Genomic DNA, 18179 nt, shown 5'->3' with positions numbered 1-18179 from the left:
TGAAATAACTCAGGTAAGTCTAAACTACTTCATTTAAAATATTCTTATGTAGCTTAATAATTTTGATTTGATAAATGATATTAAAGGCAAGAATTAATAAATAAGTCAGGAGCTACATTATATATATTGAGGACCCACCTAAACAGTCATTTTGAGCAAAAGGGAAGAGAGAGAAGGGGTAGATGGATGGTGTTTGTGATGATTAGGATATATAAAAGTTGCTACTTAGGACCCCAGGAAAATCTCTAATAGAAACTCAGGAAGCCAGATGCTTTTGAATAATCATTTTATAAACTGGCCTTTTTTGATACCACATGTGGTAAGATATAGGACCACCATTACCATCTGGGTAGGTTTGTAAACTTGGGAAAGCTATTTAACCTCTTGGTGCCTCCATTTCTTTACACCAATGTAAAATGGTGAAAATAATAGTACCTATTTCACAGGGCAGTTGTGAGGATTAAAGAGTTATATATAAAAGTGCATAGAACAGTATCTGGCAAACAGTAAGCAATGTATTATTACACGTTTGCTATGTATTTTATGTAACCCATTCAACTTTACTGGTATATTTAGCAAAGGCCTGCTTCCCCTAGAACTCCAAAAGATTGGGATAACATGACAAATCCCTTTGCCCTGGGTTGAAATTCTTAAAAGCAGCAGTCATTTTTCTGCCGATTCTCTTCAGGTCTTAATTCTAATTGACAGTCACCACACCGTCAATAATTAATTCCTGAAAAGGTGGGACACCACCTGGATTTTCTCCTACCCAACCATGAAAATTTTTTTAAAAACTAGGAAAAGTTTATTTAACTATGAAATTCCTGAGTACATACTTTGCCTGTAAACAAAACATTTTCCCTGCTATTATATCTTTGAATGACTTTCTTTGGTTTCTCACTCTTTAATAGGCTACTCCTACTAAAATTTTCTCTACGTAGTTAAAATTTTACATTCTCTTAATCGCAAAAACCCATTCATTTCTTATTATTTGATAATCTTTAGGGACTTCTCTAGTGGTCCAGTGGTTAAGACTCTGCGTGTCCACTGCAGGGGGAGTGGGTTCAATCCCTGGTCAGGGAACTAAGATCCCGCATGCCATGTGGTGTGGGCAAAAAAAATATTTAAAAAAAATAAAAATAAAAGGTAATCTTTAAATGGGAGAGCATAAACCACTGGCTTTTGAAAGTTGTTTAGTAATCTTTCAATAGATTTGGCATATTTTCCAACGTGGGGGCAATATGCACTTAGGTAGAAAACATTAAGTCCCAACTCTTAGTCCTCATGTCAAGACAATAAATCATAGATCAAACTTCTAAAGAGAATGATTATATTATATTTTACTACAGGTTTACCATCCAACTTCTATTAGGTGGCTCTTAGTTTCTTTAGATGTTGTTTTTATTTTCTAGCAAAATAATAATAATAAACACAAAGTAACACTCATACCTGAATTTTAATTAAATTCTGTATTTCTTCATGAAGCTTGTCATGTTCCTTTTCAATTGACGCCCAAATCATCAGGGCTGATTCCAAGGGTGTAATTTGTTCATCACTTTCAAACTGTGCATCTTTTAAAACCAAAATAAAAATAAGTAACTTAGAAAGCCATGAAGAAGTTTACTTTGTTAATTTTTTTATAAATTCATTTCTTTAAACATTGACTGAGTGTATACTATGTGCCAGGCAGTGCTCTCGTATATACCAGTTTAGGGAAGATTTTTCAAGTTAATTTCCTCATTAAAATCAACTTAAAAAAATAAAAAACAGAAAAGGCTATATATGAGTTCACAAAACATCTGAAGATTTTCTCTACTAAAATACTGATTTTAAGACCTGAAATAAATTATATTTTATATAAGGTGTCACAATAACAGAATTCTTAAATGGTTTGTAAGTCTAACTGCAGTATAACACACTTCATTGAGATAGAGCATGAAATTAGTTTATTGTAAAATCTGATTTTCGCATATACTACTTTAAATCCTTGTTATATATTTTGTAGATATTTGAAACAGGATCAATCAAGAACTTATCTCTCTATCAACATTACTCCAATCACCAAAGCTTAAAAACCTAAGGAGTGACTTCCCTGGTGGCGCAGCAGTGGTTAAGAATCAGCCTGCCAACGCAGGGGACACGGGTTCAAGCCCTGATCTGGGAAGATCCCACATGCCACGGAGCAACTAAGCCTGTGCACAACTACTGAGCCTGTGCTCTAGAGCCTGCAAGCCACAACTACTGAGTCCACGCGCCACAACTACTGAGCCTACGTGCCACACTACTGAAGCCCACGCGCCTAGAGCCCGAGCCCTGCAATGAGAAGCCCACACGCCACAACGAAGAGTAGCCCCCGCTCGCCGCAACTAGAGAAAGCCCGCGCACAGCAACGAAGACCCAACGCAGCCAAAATAAATAAATAAATTTATTTAAAAAAAACAAAAAAAAATATAAGGAGTAACCGTTTTACTCCTTCCTCTTTCTCATCACCATATACCATCTGTTGCGATATTGTATAGTGGTTTTTAAAACTTTGGAGTTTATTACAGACTCTATCATGTACTACCTGTGTGGTGTTGAAAAAGTTATTTTGCCTTTCTAAGCCTCAGTTTCCTCACCTATAAAATGCTATAAATATGGGCTTCCCTGGTGGCGCAGTGGTTGAGAGTCCGCCTGCCGATGCAGGGGACACGGGTTCGCGCCCCAGTCCGGGAAGATCCCACGTGCCGCAGAGCGGCTGGGCCCATGAGCCATGGCCACTGAGCCTGCGCGTCCGGAGCCTGTGCTCGCAACGGGAGAGGCCACAACAGTGAGAGGCCCGCATACCACAAACAAAACAAAACAAAACAAAAAATGCTGTAAATAAATACTATGTGAATATTTAATGACATAATATTTGTACTACTGTTAAACTTTCTTAAAATAGAATTTATCAGCTTATTCTTATCAAAGACTCACAGTGGCTGGTAACTACTTAGCAAATTACACACAAACATCTCCATTTGAAATTCAGGGTCACGTGTAGTTGAAAATCCAATACATAAACTAAAATTAAGTTTTAAATGCTGCCTCTCTTGAAATATAGTGATTCTTGATCACTGACCACAGCCTATTATATCTAAGATGCACCCTGGTGAATTTCAAGATTAAACCATGGGGTCACACACAAAACGGGGATTTTTTTTGCACCCTTGTTTTGAGAGAAAAAGTTGTTGGAAGGGAAAATAAGAATATAATGAACAACTGCTATATGTGAAGCCCAGCCAGGCACTTCTAGAACATTCTGTCACATTTAATTTACCAGACAGCTCTGTGAACCATGTTAGCTTATGGTCTACATCGGCCCATTTTCTTCCTCTGCCACCAGGCCAGCCAGCCTACCTACCTACCGTCTTCCGCACGTCTGCTTTGTCTCTAGCCCTAATCCACTGACTGTCCGGGTCCAACTCACCCCCACAACACAGCACACCACATGAGCCAGAGCTGGATGCGTGTGGGCTCCCAGAGCGGTCCTAATTGGGTGGGAATTCCTGCCACCCAGTCTGTTTATAAGTGAACAGTTCCATGCGATTACGGCCCACCACTGGAGACTGTCAGGAAAGCATTTTGTAAATTGTAAAACCCAATATAAATATGGAATTATTTGCATCAAAAGGTCCTTTACAACCTGGAAGAAATGGACAAATTCTTAGAAATGCACAAGGTGCCAAGACTGAATAAGGAAGAAATAGAAAATATGAACAGACCAATCACAAGCACTGAAATTGAAACTGTGATTAAAAATCTTCCAACAAACAAAAGCCCAGGACCAGATGGCTTCACAGGCGAATTCTATCAAACATTTAGAGAAAAGCTAACACCTATCCTTCTCAAACACTTCCAAAATATAGCAGGGGGAGGAACACCCCCAAACTCATTCTACGAGGCCACCATCACCCTGATACCAAAACCAGACAAGGACAGCACAAAGAAAGAAAACTACAGGCCAATATCACTGATGAACATAGATGCAAAAATCCTCAACAAAATACTAGCAAACAGAATCCAACAGCACATTAAAAGGATCATCACACACCATGATCAAGTGGGGTTTATTCCAGGAATGCAAGGATTCTCAATATACGCAAATCAATCAACGTGATACACCATATTAACAAACCGAAGGAGAAAAACCATATGATCATCTCAAAAGATGCAGAGAAAAATTTAGACAAAATTCAACACCATTTATGATAAAAACCCTGCAGAAAGCAGGCATAGAGGGAACTTTCCTCAACATAATAAAGGCCATATATGACAAACCCACAGCCAACATCGTCCTCAATGGTGAAAAACTGAAAGCATTCCCACTAAGATCAGGAACAAGACAAGGTTGCCCACTCTCACCACTCTTATTCAACATAGTTTTGGAAGTTTTAGCCACAGCAATCAGAGAAGAAAAGGAAATAAAAGGAATCCAAATCAGAAAAGAAGAAGTAAAGCTGTCACTGTTTGCAGATGACATGATACTATACATAGAGAATCCTAAAGGTGCTACCAGAAAACTACTAGAGCTAATCAATGAATTTGGTAAAGTAGCAGGATACAAAATTAATGCACAGAAATCTCTCGCATTCCTATACACTAATGATGAAAAATCTGAAAGTGAAATCAAGAAAACACTCCCATTTACCACTGCAGCAAAAAGAATAAAATATCTAGAAATAAACCTACCTAAGGAGACAAAAGACCTGTATGCAGAAAATTATAAGACACTGATGAAAGAAATTAAAGATGATACAAATAGATGGAGAGATATACCATGTTCTTGGATTGGAAGAATCAATATTGTGAAAATGACTCTACTACCCAAAGCAATCTACAGATTCAATGCAATCCCTATCAAACTACCACTGGCATTTTTCACAGAACTAGAACAAAAAATTTCACAATTTGTATGGAAACACAAAAGACCCCGAATAGCCAAAGCAATCTTGAGAACGAAAAACGGAGCGGAGGAATCAGGCTCCCTGACTTCAGACTATACTACAAAGCTACAGTAATCAAGACAGTATGGTACTGGCACAAAAACAGAAAGACAGATCAATGGAACAGGATAGAAAGCCCAGAGATAAACCCACACACATATGGTCACCTTATCTTTGATAAAGGAGGCAGGAATGTACAGTGGAGAAAGGACAGCCTCTTCAATAAGTGGTGCTGGGAAAACTGGACAGGTACATGTAAAAGTATGAGATGAGATCACTCCCTAACACCATACACAAAAATAAGCTCAAAATGGATTAAAGACCTAAATGTAAGGCCAGAAACTATCAAACTCTTAGAGGAAAACATAGGCAGAACACTCTATGACATAAATCACAGCAAGATCCTTTTTGACCCACCTCCTAGAGAAATGGAAATAAAAACAAAAATAAACAAATGGGACCTACTGAAACTTCAAAGCTTTTACACAGCAAAGGAAACCATAAACAAGACCAAAAGACAACCCTCAGAATGGGAGAAAATATTTGCAAATGAAACAATTGACAAAGGATTAATCTCCAAAATTTATAAGCAGCTCATGCAGCTCAATAACAAAAAAACAAACAACCCAATCCAAAACTGGGCAGAAGACCTAAACAGACATTTCTCCAAAGAAGATATACAGACTGCCAACAAACACATGAAAGAATGCTCAACATCATTAATCATTAGAGAAATGCAAATCAAAACTACAATGAGATATCATCTCACACCAGTCAGAATGGCCATCAGCAAAAAATCCAGAAACAATAAATGCTGGAGAGGGTGTGGAGAAAAGGGAACACTCTTGCACTGCTGGTGGGAATGTGAATTGGTACAGCCACTATGGAGAACAGTATGGAGGTTCCTTAAAAACTACAAATAGAACTACCATATGACCTGGCAATCCCACTACTGGGCATATACCCTGAGAAAACCATAATTCAAAAAGAGTCATGTACCAAAATGTTCATCGCAGCTCTATTTACAATAGCCAGGAGACGGAAACAACCTAAGTGTCCATCATCAGATGAATGGATAAAGAAGATGTGGCACATATATACAATGGAATATTACTCAGCCATAAAAAGAAACGAAATTGAGCTATCTGTAATGAGGTGGATGGACCTAGGGTCTGTCATACAGAGTGAAGTCAGAAAGAGAAAGACAAATACCGTATGCTAACACATATATATGGAATTTAAGAAAAAAAAATGTCATGAAGAACCTAGGGGTAAGACAGGAATAAAGACACATACCTGCTAGAGAAGGGACTTGAGGTTATGGGGAGGGGGAAGGGTAAGCTGTGACAAAGTGAGACAGTGGCATGGACATATATACACTACCAAATGTAAAACAGCTAGCTATTGGGAAGCAGCCGTATAGCACAGGGAGATCAGCTCGGTGCTTTGTGACCACCTAGAGGGGTGGGATAGGGAGGGTGGGAGGGAGGGAGACGCAAGAGGGAAGAGATATGGGAACATAGGTATATGTACAACTGATTCACTTTGTTATAAAGCAGAAACTAATACACCATTGTAAAACAATTATACTCCAATAAAGATGTTAAAAAAAAAACCAAAAAGGTCCTTTAAATAACCATGCTGTAAATATTAGCCATTACTGATAAACTGAACCCGGCCTGGCCATTACAACCTAAAATAAACTATGAGGGCCTTCCCTGGTGGCGCAGTGGTTGAGAATCTGCCTGCCAATGCAGGGGACACGGGTTCGAGCCCCCGTCTGGGAAGATCCCACATGCCGCGGAGCAACTAGGCCCGTGAGCCACAATTACAGAGCCTGCGCGTCTGGAGCCTGTGCTCCACAACAAGAGAGGCCACGATAGTGAGAGGCCCGCGCACCGCGATGAAGAGTGGCCCCCACTTGCCGCAACTAGAGAAAGCCCTGGCACAGAAATGAAGACCCAACACAGACATAAATAAATAAATAAATAAAGTTAAAAAGAAAAAAAAAAAGAATGATCCATGCTTTAAAAAATAAAAATAAATAAACTATGAGGACAAGGGAGAGAGAGAATTATAGTTATAAAATCATTTTCCCTTATTAAGTAAGTGCTAAAATCAAGCTCAAATAAGAGGTTTCAAATATCATTGTTGCCAGTTAGAAAAAGAGTATGCATGATAGCAATAGGAGTCACCACAAAGTTACCATAGCCCCATTCAGTGACATCTTTAAGACAGAGTACACATGGGCTTCCCTGGTGGCGCAGTGGTTGGGAGTCCGCCTGCCAATGCAGGGGACACGGGTTCCTGCCCCGGTCTGGGAAGATCCCACATGCCGCGGAGCGGCTGGGCCCGTGAGCCATGGCCGCTGAGCCTGCACGTCCAGAGCCTGTGCTCCGCAACAGGAGAGGCCACAACAGTGAGAGGCCCGCGTACCGCAAAAAAAAAAAGACAAGAGTACACGGAGCATGGTCCCCCAACAGCAACATGAGAATCACCTGGGAACTTAATAGAAATGTAAACTCCAGGGCCCCTCACTCACCCTACTGAATCAGAAACTCATGATGGAGAAGGGGACTCACCATTCTGTTCCTTAACAAGTTCTCTTAATAATTCGGAAGCAAGCTAAAATTTGAGAACCATCACTCTAGAAGATAGGGATTATATTTCCTTTACTAGCTTTAAATATGTCTGTGTACAGATGTACATGCCAAATACACGTGAGCAAACTCTCAAAAACAAAGGACTACTCCCATCTGTTTCTTCTCATTGTCTCCCCTTTAGACATAGATTGAAATATGTCCAATATAAGATAAAAACATATTTACCAAGGGTTTTTCCAGCTGCAATTCTTGTCAAAAATTGACATATGTATATAGTTCTCAGTTGATAAGCTGTTAGACTGGACAATCCATGAATAATAGCTGAAAGTGAAGAAAGTGAATCTTATTAAAACATCAAAACAAAACTCCAAACTTGACCCATCAGTGCCTCTGCGTGGTTTGCGGAGAAATAAGTTACAAATATCACCCAAAGATTATCATAAATTTAGAGTGTACGCTTTATTTATAGACAATTTTTAGGAAATCAGAACAAAAAAGAATAACAATGAAGACTTTTCCTTCAAAATAAAACTGATGTTTCACAGGCAGAATAATAAATCTTGAAAACTACGTACTTTCACAGGTAGCAGTCTAAACTAAATGAAAAGGGAGATTTAGATCCAAACTGTAAAATGTGTCAAATCATTACCTAGAATCTTACTTTATACCTTAAAATGCCTAATATTATAGGAAATATATTATTTCTGTCAAGGTTTCAGTTAAGCGAGAGTCTGTTCAGTTTACGAAGCTTTATTTTAAAAACATTTATTAATGTTAATCTCCCCAATATTTGAACACCCACCCAGATGTTATGCTAGGTAGTAAGTATATACAACACTGAGTAAACCATAATCCTGGTTTTCACTGAATTTACCATGTAGCAATAAAAGACAAAGATTAAATTAACCAGCAAACAAAAAAAAGTCCTGCAGCTGCTAAGCAGATGAAACAAGCAAATACATTTATTTGTATTTATTTCCTCAATTTTAATATGCCATAACCTTATGCTACACCAGAGATTATCTGGACCAAATATAGTCATAATATAATTAAATAGGATTCAAAAAGAGCACAACATTTATATAAAATTTAAACACAACTTATTCAACATGGACTGAACATCTACTGCTGGCCAGTGGTAGGGACTGATGTCTGAATAATAAGATAGCCAGTCCCTGCTCCTCAGAAGGTTTTAGTCTCAGAAGGCAGGAATTAAACAAAAAATTATGCAAAAGACTAATTCAAATTTTAATGTGTCATAAAGGGTAAGTATGGTATAGGAGCAAAACAGAAGACCTATTCTAGGGAAGAAAGTCAGATCCTTTGTGTCTTCACTTCCCTCCATATTTAGTCTATGTATGCAATAACTACAGATACCCTACATACCACTGCCCTTCTGCTCTTTGTACCTGTTAGGCATAAAACAAAACAAAAACAATGAAAACCTACCCTGGTTGAACCTGGCTATCTGCTTTTTCCTCACCTGCAACCAAACACTACATTAGGGAGGATCTAATGACCAGCAACAGTAACAACTATATTTAAGCACTTAACTATAATACCAGGCACTACTCTAAGCACTTAGCAGTGGTTCTCAACTAGGGGTGATTTTGTCCCCTAGGAGACATTTGGCAATGTCTGGAGACAATTTTTTTTTTTTTTTTTTTTTTTTTTGCGGTACGCGGGCCTCTCACCGTTGTGGCCTCTCCTGTTGCGGAGCACAGGCTCCGCACGCGCAGGCTCCGCGGCCATGGCTCACGGGCCCAGCCGCTCCGCGGCATGTGGGATCTTCCCGGACCGGGGCACGAACCCGTGCCCCTGAATCGGCAGGCGGACTCCCAACCACTGCGCCACCAGAGAAGCCCCTGGAGCTAATTTTGATTGTCACGAGTGGGAGTGGTGCTACTGGCACCTAGTGGCTGAGGTCAAGGATCCTACAATGCACGGGAGAACCTCCACCTCATTCCCCCTCCACCCTCACGCATACACAGAATAAAGAATCACGTGGTGCAAAATGTCCACAGGCTGAGGCTGGGAAACCTTGCTTTATACATATCGGTTCATCTGCTTCTCTCAACAGCCCTTTGAGGTAGATGCCGTTATTACTACCATTTTGCAGATGAGGAGATTGTAGTACCACGGGAACTGGTGGTACCAAGTCATTGTTTCAAGTCTTATGGCTATAAACCAGCAGAGCCCGGAATCAAACTCAGACAATTTACTATGGAGCCCATGCTCTTAATTACAATTCTACACTGCTTCCCACGGTGGAGACAGGTTAGGAATATCAGTCTGGAAAAGGCATTATCTGAGATAAGTGAGGTGGGAGAATAATTCTGAGTTGGAATGAAAGAGCTAAGAATTTTCTAGGAAGCATCAGAGTTGTATATGTTTACAATCTTGAAAAGTGTAGTAAAATGAAATTCTATAAGAGATAAAAGGGAGTCCTTTTAGTCAAAAATGGAATACCGAGACAATATTATGTTCACAGTTTGCATATCTGTTTTAGCAATGCAACCTGAAAAAGTTTACTCTTTCTGGGTTTCTGTGCCTTTAACCTTCAAATAATGGAGATGACCTAGATTACTCCTTGGGTCTTGGGCTAGAACCTTACAAGGTCCTTTTTTTTTTTTTTTAAAATAAACTTTACTTTTTAGAATGGTTTTAAATATACATAATGTAGTGAAGAAAGATAGTAAAGAGGTCCCATATACCCTCCACCCAGTTTACCCTGTTATTAGCATCTTGCATTAATTAGTATTCCATGTTACATTAATTAACCAATATTGATACATTAGTAACTAAAGTCCATGCTTTATTCAGATTTCCTTAGTGTTTACTTAATGTCCTTTTTCTGCTGCAAGATCCCAACCAGGGCACCACATAACATTTAGTCATCATGTCTCTTTGGGCATCTCTTGGCTGTAACAGTTTCTCAGACGTTCCCTGGTTTTGATGACCTTGACAATTTTGAGGTATTTTGTACAATGTACCTCTCTATTGGGATTTGTCTGATATTCTTCTCATGATTAGACTAGAGTTATGGGGTTTGGGGAGGAGGGTCACAGAGGTAAAGTTCCATTTTCATCACACTGTATCAAGCGTACATGCTACTAGCTATCACTGCTGACGCTGACCTTGATTACCTAGGTGGGCCAGTGTCTGTCAGCTTTCTCTACTTTCTCCCCCTTTGTATCCTGTGCACTTCGCAGCCCACACTTAAGGAGTGGGGAGTTACGCTCCACCTCCTTGAGGACAGAGTAGCTACACGAATTACCTGGAATTCTTCTGCGTCGGAGATTTGTCTCTTCTTCCATTTGTATATTTATTCCACCATTTATTTACATCAGTATGAACTTTATGGATATTTATTTTATATGTTGGGTTATAATCCAACACTACAGTTGACCTTTGAACAATGCCAGGGTTAGGGGCGCTGACCCTCTGAGCAGTTGAAAATCCCAGTGTCGGCTCTCTGTATTCCCAGTTTAACCAACCACAGATTGCATAGTACTGTCTTATTTACTACTGAGAAAAAAATTGGCTTGTAAGTGGACAGGTGCAGTTCACACCTGTGTTGTTTAAGGGTCAACTGTATTTTCTTTAAGGGTCAACTGTATTTTCTTTAAGGGTCAACTGTATTTTCTTGCTCGAGTTATTTCAGCTTTGGCCATTGGGAGCCCTTGCGGTTGGCTCCCGTGTCCCTTTGTACTACTCCCATAATTGTGGGATTTTTTTGTTTCTTTGGGGGTTTTGTTTTGCTTTGTTTTTAGCATTTTACCTTCTGTTACAAGATGCTCCAGGCTCAACTTGTATATTTCCTGTCCCAGTCCCAGAATCAGGCCATTTCTCTGAAGAATGGTATTGGAAACCAAGACGTGAGTGCTAAGTGTACCCCTTGCTGCTAGGGTTACATTGCTTCTACACCCTTTCATCTGACAGAACAAGGAAATATATGAGTATATCCTAACCTGTGTCTATATATGTATAATATGCATTGATATTTCTATATGTTATAAACAGGAGCTCATACTGATATTTCCAATTCAAATTCATTAACACATAGATAATTTTAGCCTCCTCCCCAAAGAGGCCTTTATAATAATTCGAATTATTAAATGAACTGGCTTCATTCCAGGATTTAACTTCCTAATTAATGTTAATTAACCATGGCTCTAGTGTTATCTGTGACACGGAGGAAAGCTTCTTGAATTGGAAGATAAGGCAAGCGTCTGGAACAACCCTTTAACCTATCAATGCTTTAGGTTGTTTTAACTAGTTCACTCCTCTATAAACTGAGATTACTTGCCTAACTCACGGGATAACCGTGAAGCTGAAATGTACCAATACGGTTTTCTGAGGTATTTGATTTCCTACTAAATAGTATCTTGGGGTTGCGTTCGGCTGCAATAAGTTGACGGCCAACTCATATAAATACCAGAGCATCTTTCTGTTATCATTCAAAAAGCCAGCTAGCCTTCTCTAGGCGTCAAGGTCTCTGTCCATCGCTTACAGGCTGTCTTGTGTAGGCGATCGATTTCATTGTCAGTTACTTTTATTCTGAAGCCTATACGGAGCCAGCGGGCTAAACCAGGTTTAGATAGCTCCCGAAGTAACAGAAAACACTGATGCCTAGGACACAGTGACTTGTTAAATAAATGCCATTACAGGAGTATCTCTGCCGAAAAAAGCAAGAAACACAAGCGCCACAGGCGACAAAAGGAACTGGACACTGGATTCGGTGCAGTTTTGTTCATTTTATCTCACTTAACCCTCTTTCAACTCTAATGAATCTGAGCAAAACTGAGGAGCTGAGAGGAGGCGGATGCGGGATTGGAACCAACGATCAACTCTGAGCTGGGGGCCCTCCGCTCGGGCGCCGCAGCAGCCCGATCCCCGACCCCCTGGAGGACAGCGCCGCAAACCTGGCCTCGGCAGCCCGCCGCGGTCCCCGCCCCCGGCCCGGGCGCGCCCCGCACTCACCCTCGGCGCTGTCGCGGGTGCGGTGGAAGTCGTCCGAGCGGCCGTCACGGAAGGCCCGGCAAAGAGACAGGCAGAGGAAATCGAGCATCCAGCCGGCAGCTACCGCCTCGGCCTCAGCCACCAGGCCCGCGTCCTCCTCCTCCTCAGGGGCCAACTGCATCTGGCACTCGAGCAGTTCCTGGCACTCAAACTGCTCCTGATCATCTCTCGCCGTTTCCGCCATCCGCTCCTCCAGGGAACCTGCATCCTCCCCATCCGCAAGCCCTCGCGGGCTCGGAGCCGCTGAGGCGGTGTTCTCCGCCATATTACATCTCTCGCACTGCTTCTGTCTTTTCCTGCGCGGAGCGACGATTGGCTCGCGCCGCGCGGGGCGGAGCCTCGGAGGGTCTCTTCCGCCCGCGGGAAACCACCAATCACACACCACCGGGATGGGTGAGCGGCTCGAACCTGGCTTCTGATTGGCCGAAATCTGCTCCCGCCTCTGGATGTTGAATTCCCCGCCACCCAAGGGTGCAGTTTTGTTGGTAAACTAGACAAGTTCTGGCTGGATGCGGAGAGAGAACAGGAGGTCGGGGAGCGGGGGACTGCTTTATTCTCGTGCTAAAATGCAACACTGACTACAACAACAACACGGTTAGTTAAAATGGAAAAACATTTTACCCTCAGTGTGCTTCAAAAATGAGATAGGTGATTAAAACTTGTCACTATTTTCCGAGCGTAACACTTTAGATCCTGGTATTCACTTAACAGTTACTGTGCGATCACGAACCAAAACTCTTCCAACAGACTTAGACCCGTGCTTCTCCAACCTTAAGGGGCATCAAAATAAGCCCCTAGGCTTGTTAAAAACACGAATTGCCGGCCTCCACCCCCAGAGTTTTTGTTCTGTAGATCTGGCTTGGGATCCTTGAATTTGCAAGTGATAAGTTCGCAGGTCAGTGATACTGAGGCTGCTTGTCTGGGGACCAAATTTTCCGAATTATCGCTCTAGGAAGAGTATATTATTATGGGAATGAATTTTATTCAGGGCCTGAAATAGACTATAGCATTCAGCTTTACAACAATAAGTGAATACTTATTTTGAATTTTCAGACTTACCTTTGAGCACAAGAGGGCGTTGGGGGAAGGGGGTCTGGTTATGTTCTATTTCTCTATGTGGGTGATAGGTACATCAGTGTGGTCCTTTATGAAAATTCATTGAACATGATCTATGCACTTTTCAGTATATGGGTTATAACTGAATAAAATGTTTCTTTTAAAAACCTTCCTGTGGGCTTCCCTGGTGGCGCAGTGGTTGAGAGTCCGCCTGCCGATGCAGGGGATGCGGGTTCCTGTCCCGGTCCGGAAAGATCCCACATGCTGCGGAGCGGCTGGGCCCGTGAGCCATGGCCGCTGAGCCTGTGCGTCCGGAGCCTGTGCCCCGCAACGGGAGAGGCCACAACAGTGATAGGCCCGTGTACCGCAAAAAAAAAAAAAAAAAAAAAAAAAAAAACCTTTCTGTTTATAGCACATCCAACATTATCAAAGCCTTTATGTTTTAATTTTACACATTTATTATTACCTTAAAGCCGGAGTTGAAACGTTGAGTCCTTAAAGCACCATATTATAGCTGTTGAGAATACCTAGGTTGGGGGACTTCCCTGGTGGCACAGTGGTTAAGAATCCACAGTGGTTAAAAAAAAAAGTAAGATTCATAAGGGAAGGCATTTTGTATCTCTTTTCTACTACTGTATTCCTAATGCCTAGAAAAGTGCCTGTCACATGGTAGACATTCAATCAATATTTATTGAATGAATGTATGTTACGCTTTTTAAGACGTGCCTAGAGAAAAATTGACACTCAGAATAACAGGAAACATTTTTTTTTTCAGGCAAGGCTTTATTGGGGCCCCTGCAGCAGCAGCGGGGAGAGATAACAGACAACAGGTTCCCTTGCTTGTGCGTTCCCTGAGCTGGGTGTCAAGCTTGTTCCTTAGATGGGGTGAGGGTAGAGGTGTGTCCAGGGGTCGGGCCACAGGGGTGGCTTAGGTGTTTTGTCCACCCTCTGGTGGTGTTGAGTTCAGGGGCTGTGCTCAGTACCCTGCTTTTGCTCTGGGCTCTTCAAAAGTGGCAGTTGGGTTTTTTGGTCTTTTTGTATCTTCTGTCCAGAATTTGCCCCAACTGGCCATTCATGCACTTATTTTTTAGTCCCTTATAATTTCTTTGTATTTTGTTGTTCAAGGAGAGGTGCACTCAGCAGAGGGTCCCAGGTCCCAGCCTGTCTCCTTCCCCCCCTGAGAGACTCTACACCCTTATTCTTAAGGGGTAAGGGGCTGAAGGTCTCTTCTCCTGAAGCTTCTTTCCGTTGGACAGGGGCCACAGACCCTAGCCTACCCTAGAGATGTAGAAGTCCCTCGCTGACTGTTCTAAGGACCTGTAGGGACCTGGGCCACTTTCCGCTGGAATAGGCTGAATTTCTTGAGCCATCATGAGTCTTACTTCAAACTGTTGGGGCCTACATTCTTACCGGTAAAATTCTTTATAGAATTTGAAAACTTCAGCTATTAAGTACTAAATAGTACTTTAAGATTTGCTGTGTTGGGACTTCCCTGGTGGTGCAGTGGTTAAGAATCTGCCTGTCAACAGGGATATGGGTTCGAGCCCTGGTCCAGGAAGATCCCACATGCTGCGGAGCAACTAAGCCCGTGAGCCACAAATACTGAGCCTGCGTGCCACAACTACTGAAGCCCACGCGCCTAGAGCCCATGCTCTGCAACATGAGAAGCCCGCGCACCACAACGAAGAGTAGCCCCTGCTCGCTGCAACTAGAGAAAGCCCGTGAGCAGCAACGAAGACGTAACACAGCCAAAAACAAATACATAAATTTATTTTTTTTTAATGGTTTAAGATTTGCTGTGTTGATTCACAAAAACCAGATACCTCCATTTCTGTCTTTGCCCTCTTTCTCTATAGGAGGTCAGACCAAGTCCCTTTAGCCGGAAACTAATTATGATAATGATCATGATCATATCAACCACACTTAAAATTTATTGCATGTTTAATGGATGTCAAGAACTTTTCTACGTGCATTATATGAATTATTTCATTTAATCTTCACGGCTATTCTATTAGGTAGATACTATTATGATCTTATAGAGGATGAACCTGCAGCACAGAGAGGACAGTTAACTCACCCAAGACTGGTAAGTGAGTTAGCTAGTTAGTAAATTAGGGACCCAGGACCTGAAAGCAGGCACTCTGACTCTATACTATTCCCTCTTCTCCCTAGAAGGCCTCCCCAGGGGAGCAGACACCAGCCAGAGTTCATTTTCTTTGTAGTGGTTCCTGGATCCACAGAAGGTCCCCCTCCCCTTTCTTCTGCTAATGAGTTAAAGCCCAGAGCTTCCATGCATATCAACTTTTACAAATAAGTGCATAGCCAGCTGTACAAAGGCAGTGCTGTGGGTCCTCCCATTTAATGACTGAGGTTATCACAGCACATTCAGTTATTCTCCCTCACAGCAAGATTATTTCAAGTGGAAAAGGATGATATATTACCTTGTTTAAGAGAAGGTTAGCACCTTCTTCCTGGGAGGGAAGAGAAAAGCAAGGGTTTTATCATGCAGATATGCCTCTTCTTCCTCAGGGAGATTAGAGAGGGCCCACATGACAGATTAGTCATTGGGGTGGGCCAGAAAATTGTAGACTGGTTGATTAAGATTACATTTCTGGCTAAGGTCAAAACTGCAAGTCAGGTATTAAGCCTAGATTTGGCATCATGGGCTTTAGCACAAGTGGCATCATTTGGGGCCTGTGATTTTCTTTTTAACAGGTAAGTATGGTCAAATGTTAAGATTTGACAAGATTGAGTGGCAGGTATTTATTATATTATTTTCTATATTTCATAAGTTTGAAATATTTCACAAAATCTTTTTAAAAATAAAAATATTCAGAGTACAATTGGACCTTAATTCTAAATAACAGATTTGACCAGCACTGCCTTTCCAAATTAACCAATTCTTTGACCAAACAGACTGAATTGGCTACTTTTTTTTGTCAGCCCTGGTGATACATTTACTCTTCCCAGTAAAGGTCACTATGGAATAAAATCTTTGGTTAAACAATAGAATACATAGTATAATTCCCCTCATTCAATTAAAAAAAAGAAATCTGTGAAATTCTTTCTTACTAGCTCACTTGTAAGCCCAATATGCAAAAAAGCCAAGCACAAGATGGGATGAGGGCCAGAGATCTAAGAAGCTGGTTTGAAAGCTACTGTACAAATACAAGTAACATGCATGAATGTGGCTTAGTGTGTTTGCTCTTTTGGCTTCAGGAATTTCTTCTGATTTCAAATCTAAGATTCTTCTCTCTGCTCTACACAGAGCACCAGTGTGGTACTTGCTGGGACTAAATCCATAAGAACCAGGAAACCGAGGAGCTCCGTGCTGCTCAGAGGACGGTGTCTCCTCCAGAGCCTGTCTTCATGGCCTCTCTTGAGTAGGAGAGACTGGACTTCTTTCAATGACAGCTGTGCTTTAAAAGGGCAAAATCATGGGCATTCCCTGGTGGTCCAGTGGTTAGGACTCGGCACTTACACTGTTGTGGACCTGGGTTCAATCCCTGGTCGGGGAACTAAGATCCCGCAAGCTGTACGACCAAAAAAATAAATAAATAAAAATAAAAGAGCAAAAGCAAACGCTTTTAGGTCTCTGAAGGCCCAAGCCCAGACTAGCACAGTGTTACTTCTTCCATGCCCGTTCGGTCAAAGCAAGCCACAAGGCCATCCCAGATTCAGTAGTGGACAAGTAGACTTCACCTCTTGATTGGAGGAGGAAAATGCATGTACAGGGATGAGAGGAACTCACAGTTGAAGGCTATCCTTATGAGCTATGTACCAGAGTGTTTGACTGAATGTGGATAAATGAGACACTGGGGTCAAAGGGTTAGTCCAGGCTGGTGGTTGCCCAAACAGGGTTGTATCTAATAGCCAAAATGACTCAATGTAATGATCTCAGAGAGGCAGCAGTAAGTGGTGGCATGGAGCGAGATCTTAATTCCCTGCCCAGGAACTGAACCTGGGTAGCCTGGATGAAAACCAGGAATCCTAGCCACCATAAAACCCCTGGCTCTCGCCTCCAGTGAAAAATGCATTTCTCAAGGAGGCAAAAACTGTAAAAACAGGTACAAAGTTTATTATTAGAGACACAGCACAAGTGGGAGAGCACACAGATAAACAGTTTATTTAGTTAAGACAGAGGCAAGGCAGAGATGCACCCGGAGAGAAAGGGTGTGGTCGTCCTCCCTAATGAGGGGGGAGAGCAATAAAGAGATGGTGAAGTACAGGGCAGTTCTTCTGGGTCTTTGTTTACCTTTGCACAGTTATCTGGCTTCTTCTACACCTGACCTGCCCTAGGACCCTCCTCAATATGCGTGTGCAACTCTTTTTCCAAGATGGATTCCAGCCCAGAGGCCCATGGGGCAGCCTTAGCATCACATATTATGGGGTGGTGCCCTCTCCTTTTGACCCCCAAGGAGACTTTCTGCGCATGTGCAATATTTCCCTTGCCCCAAGGATGGGAAATGTATGACCTCTTGATCTTTTAACAGGGTTTAGCCCCTCTCTGTCCCTGTCGTAAAAGTGTCCC

The 18179-nt window shown here is 41.8% G+C and overlaps 1 protein-coding gene and 1 non-coding gene across 14 annotated transcripts in view; one reads left to right on the top strand and one right to left on the bottom strand.

Moving 5' to 3' along the window:
- The window catches only part of TERF1 (telomeric repeat binding factor 1), a 36849-nt gene extending 23980 nt beyond the window's left edge, over positions 1-12869 (bottom strand). For 6 of the 13 annotated variants that reach the window (XM_065895038.1, XM_065895034.1, XM_065895039.1 and 3 more), the window contains exons 1-3: positions 12554-12857; positions 7796-7891; positions 1450-1571 (exon numbers count right to left, since the gene is read on the bottom strand). In XM_065895038.1, coding sequence (XP_065751110.1) covers positions 1450-1571; positions 7796-7891; positions 12554-12857 — 522 coding nt within the window. Of the gene's footprint in view, positions 1-1449; positions 1572-7795; positions 7892-8685; positions 8693-12553 lie in introns of those variants that run through there. The other 7 variants (XM_065895044.1, XM_065895042.1, XM_065895047.1 and 4 more) reach the window with 3 other exon arrangements.
- Positions 12870-17093: 4224 nt separating this feature from the next.
- TRNAV-UAC (transfer RNA valine (anticodon UAC)) lies at positions 17094-17166 on the top strand. Its single transcript has one exon. It is a non-coding gene; the product is annotated as a tRNA-Val (tRNA).
- The last annotated feature ends 1013 nt before the right edge of the window (positions 17167-18179 follow it).

Source organism: Phocoena phocoena, chromosome 17 (genome assembly GCF_963924675.1).
Source record: "Phocoena phocoena chromosome 17, mPhoPho1.1, whole genome shotgun sequence".
NCBI lineage: Eukaryota > Metazoa > Chordata > Mammalia > Artiodactyla > Phocoenidae > Phocoena > Phocoena phocoena.
Note: the sequence above shows the minus strand (reverse complement) of the source record. Positions and strands in the feature narration are given on the sequence as shown.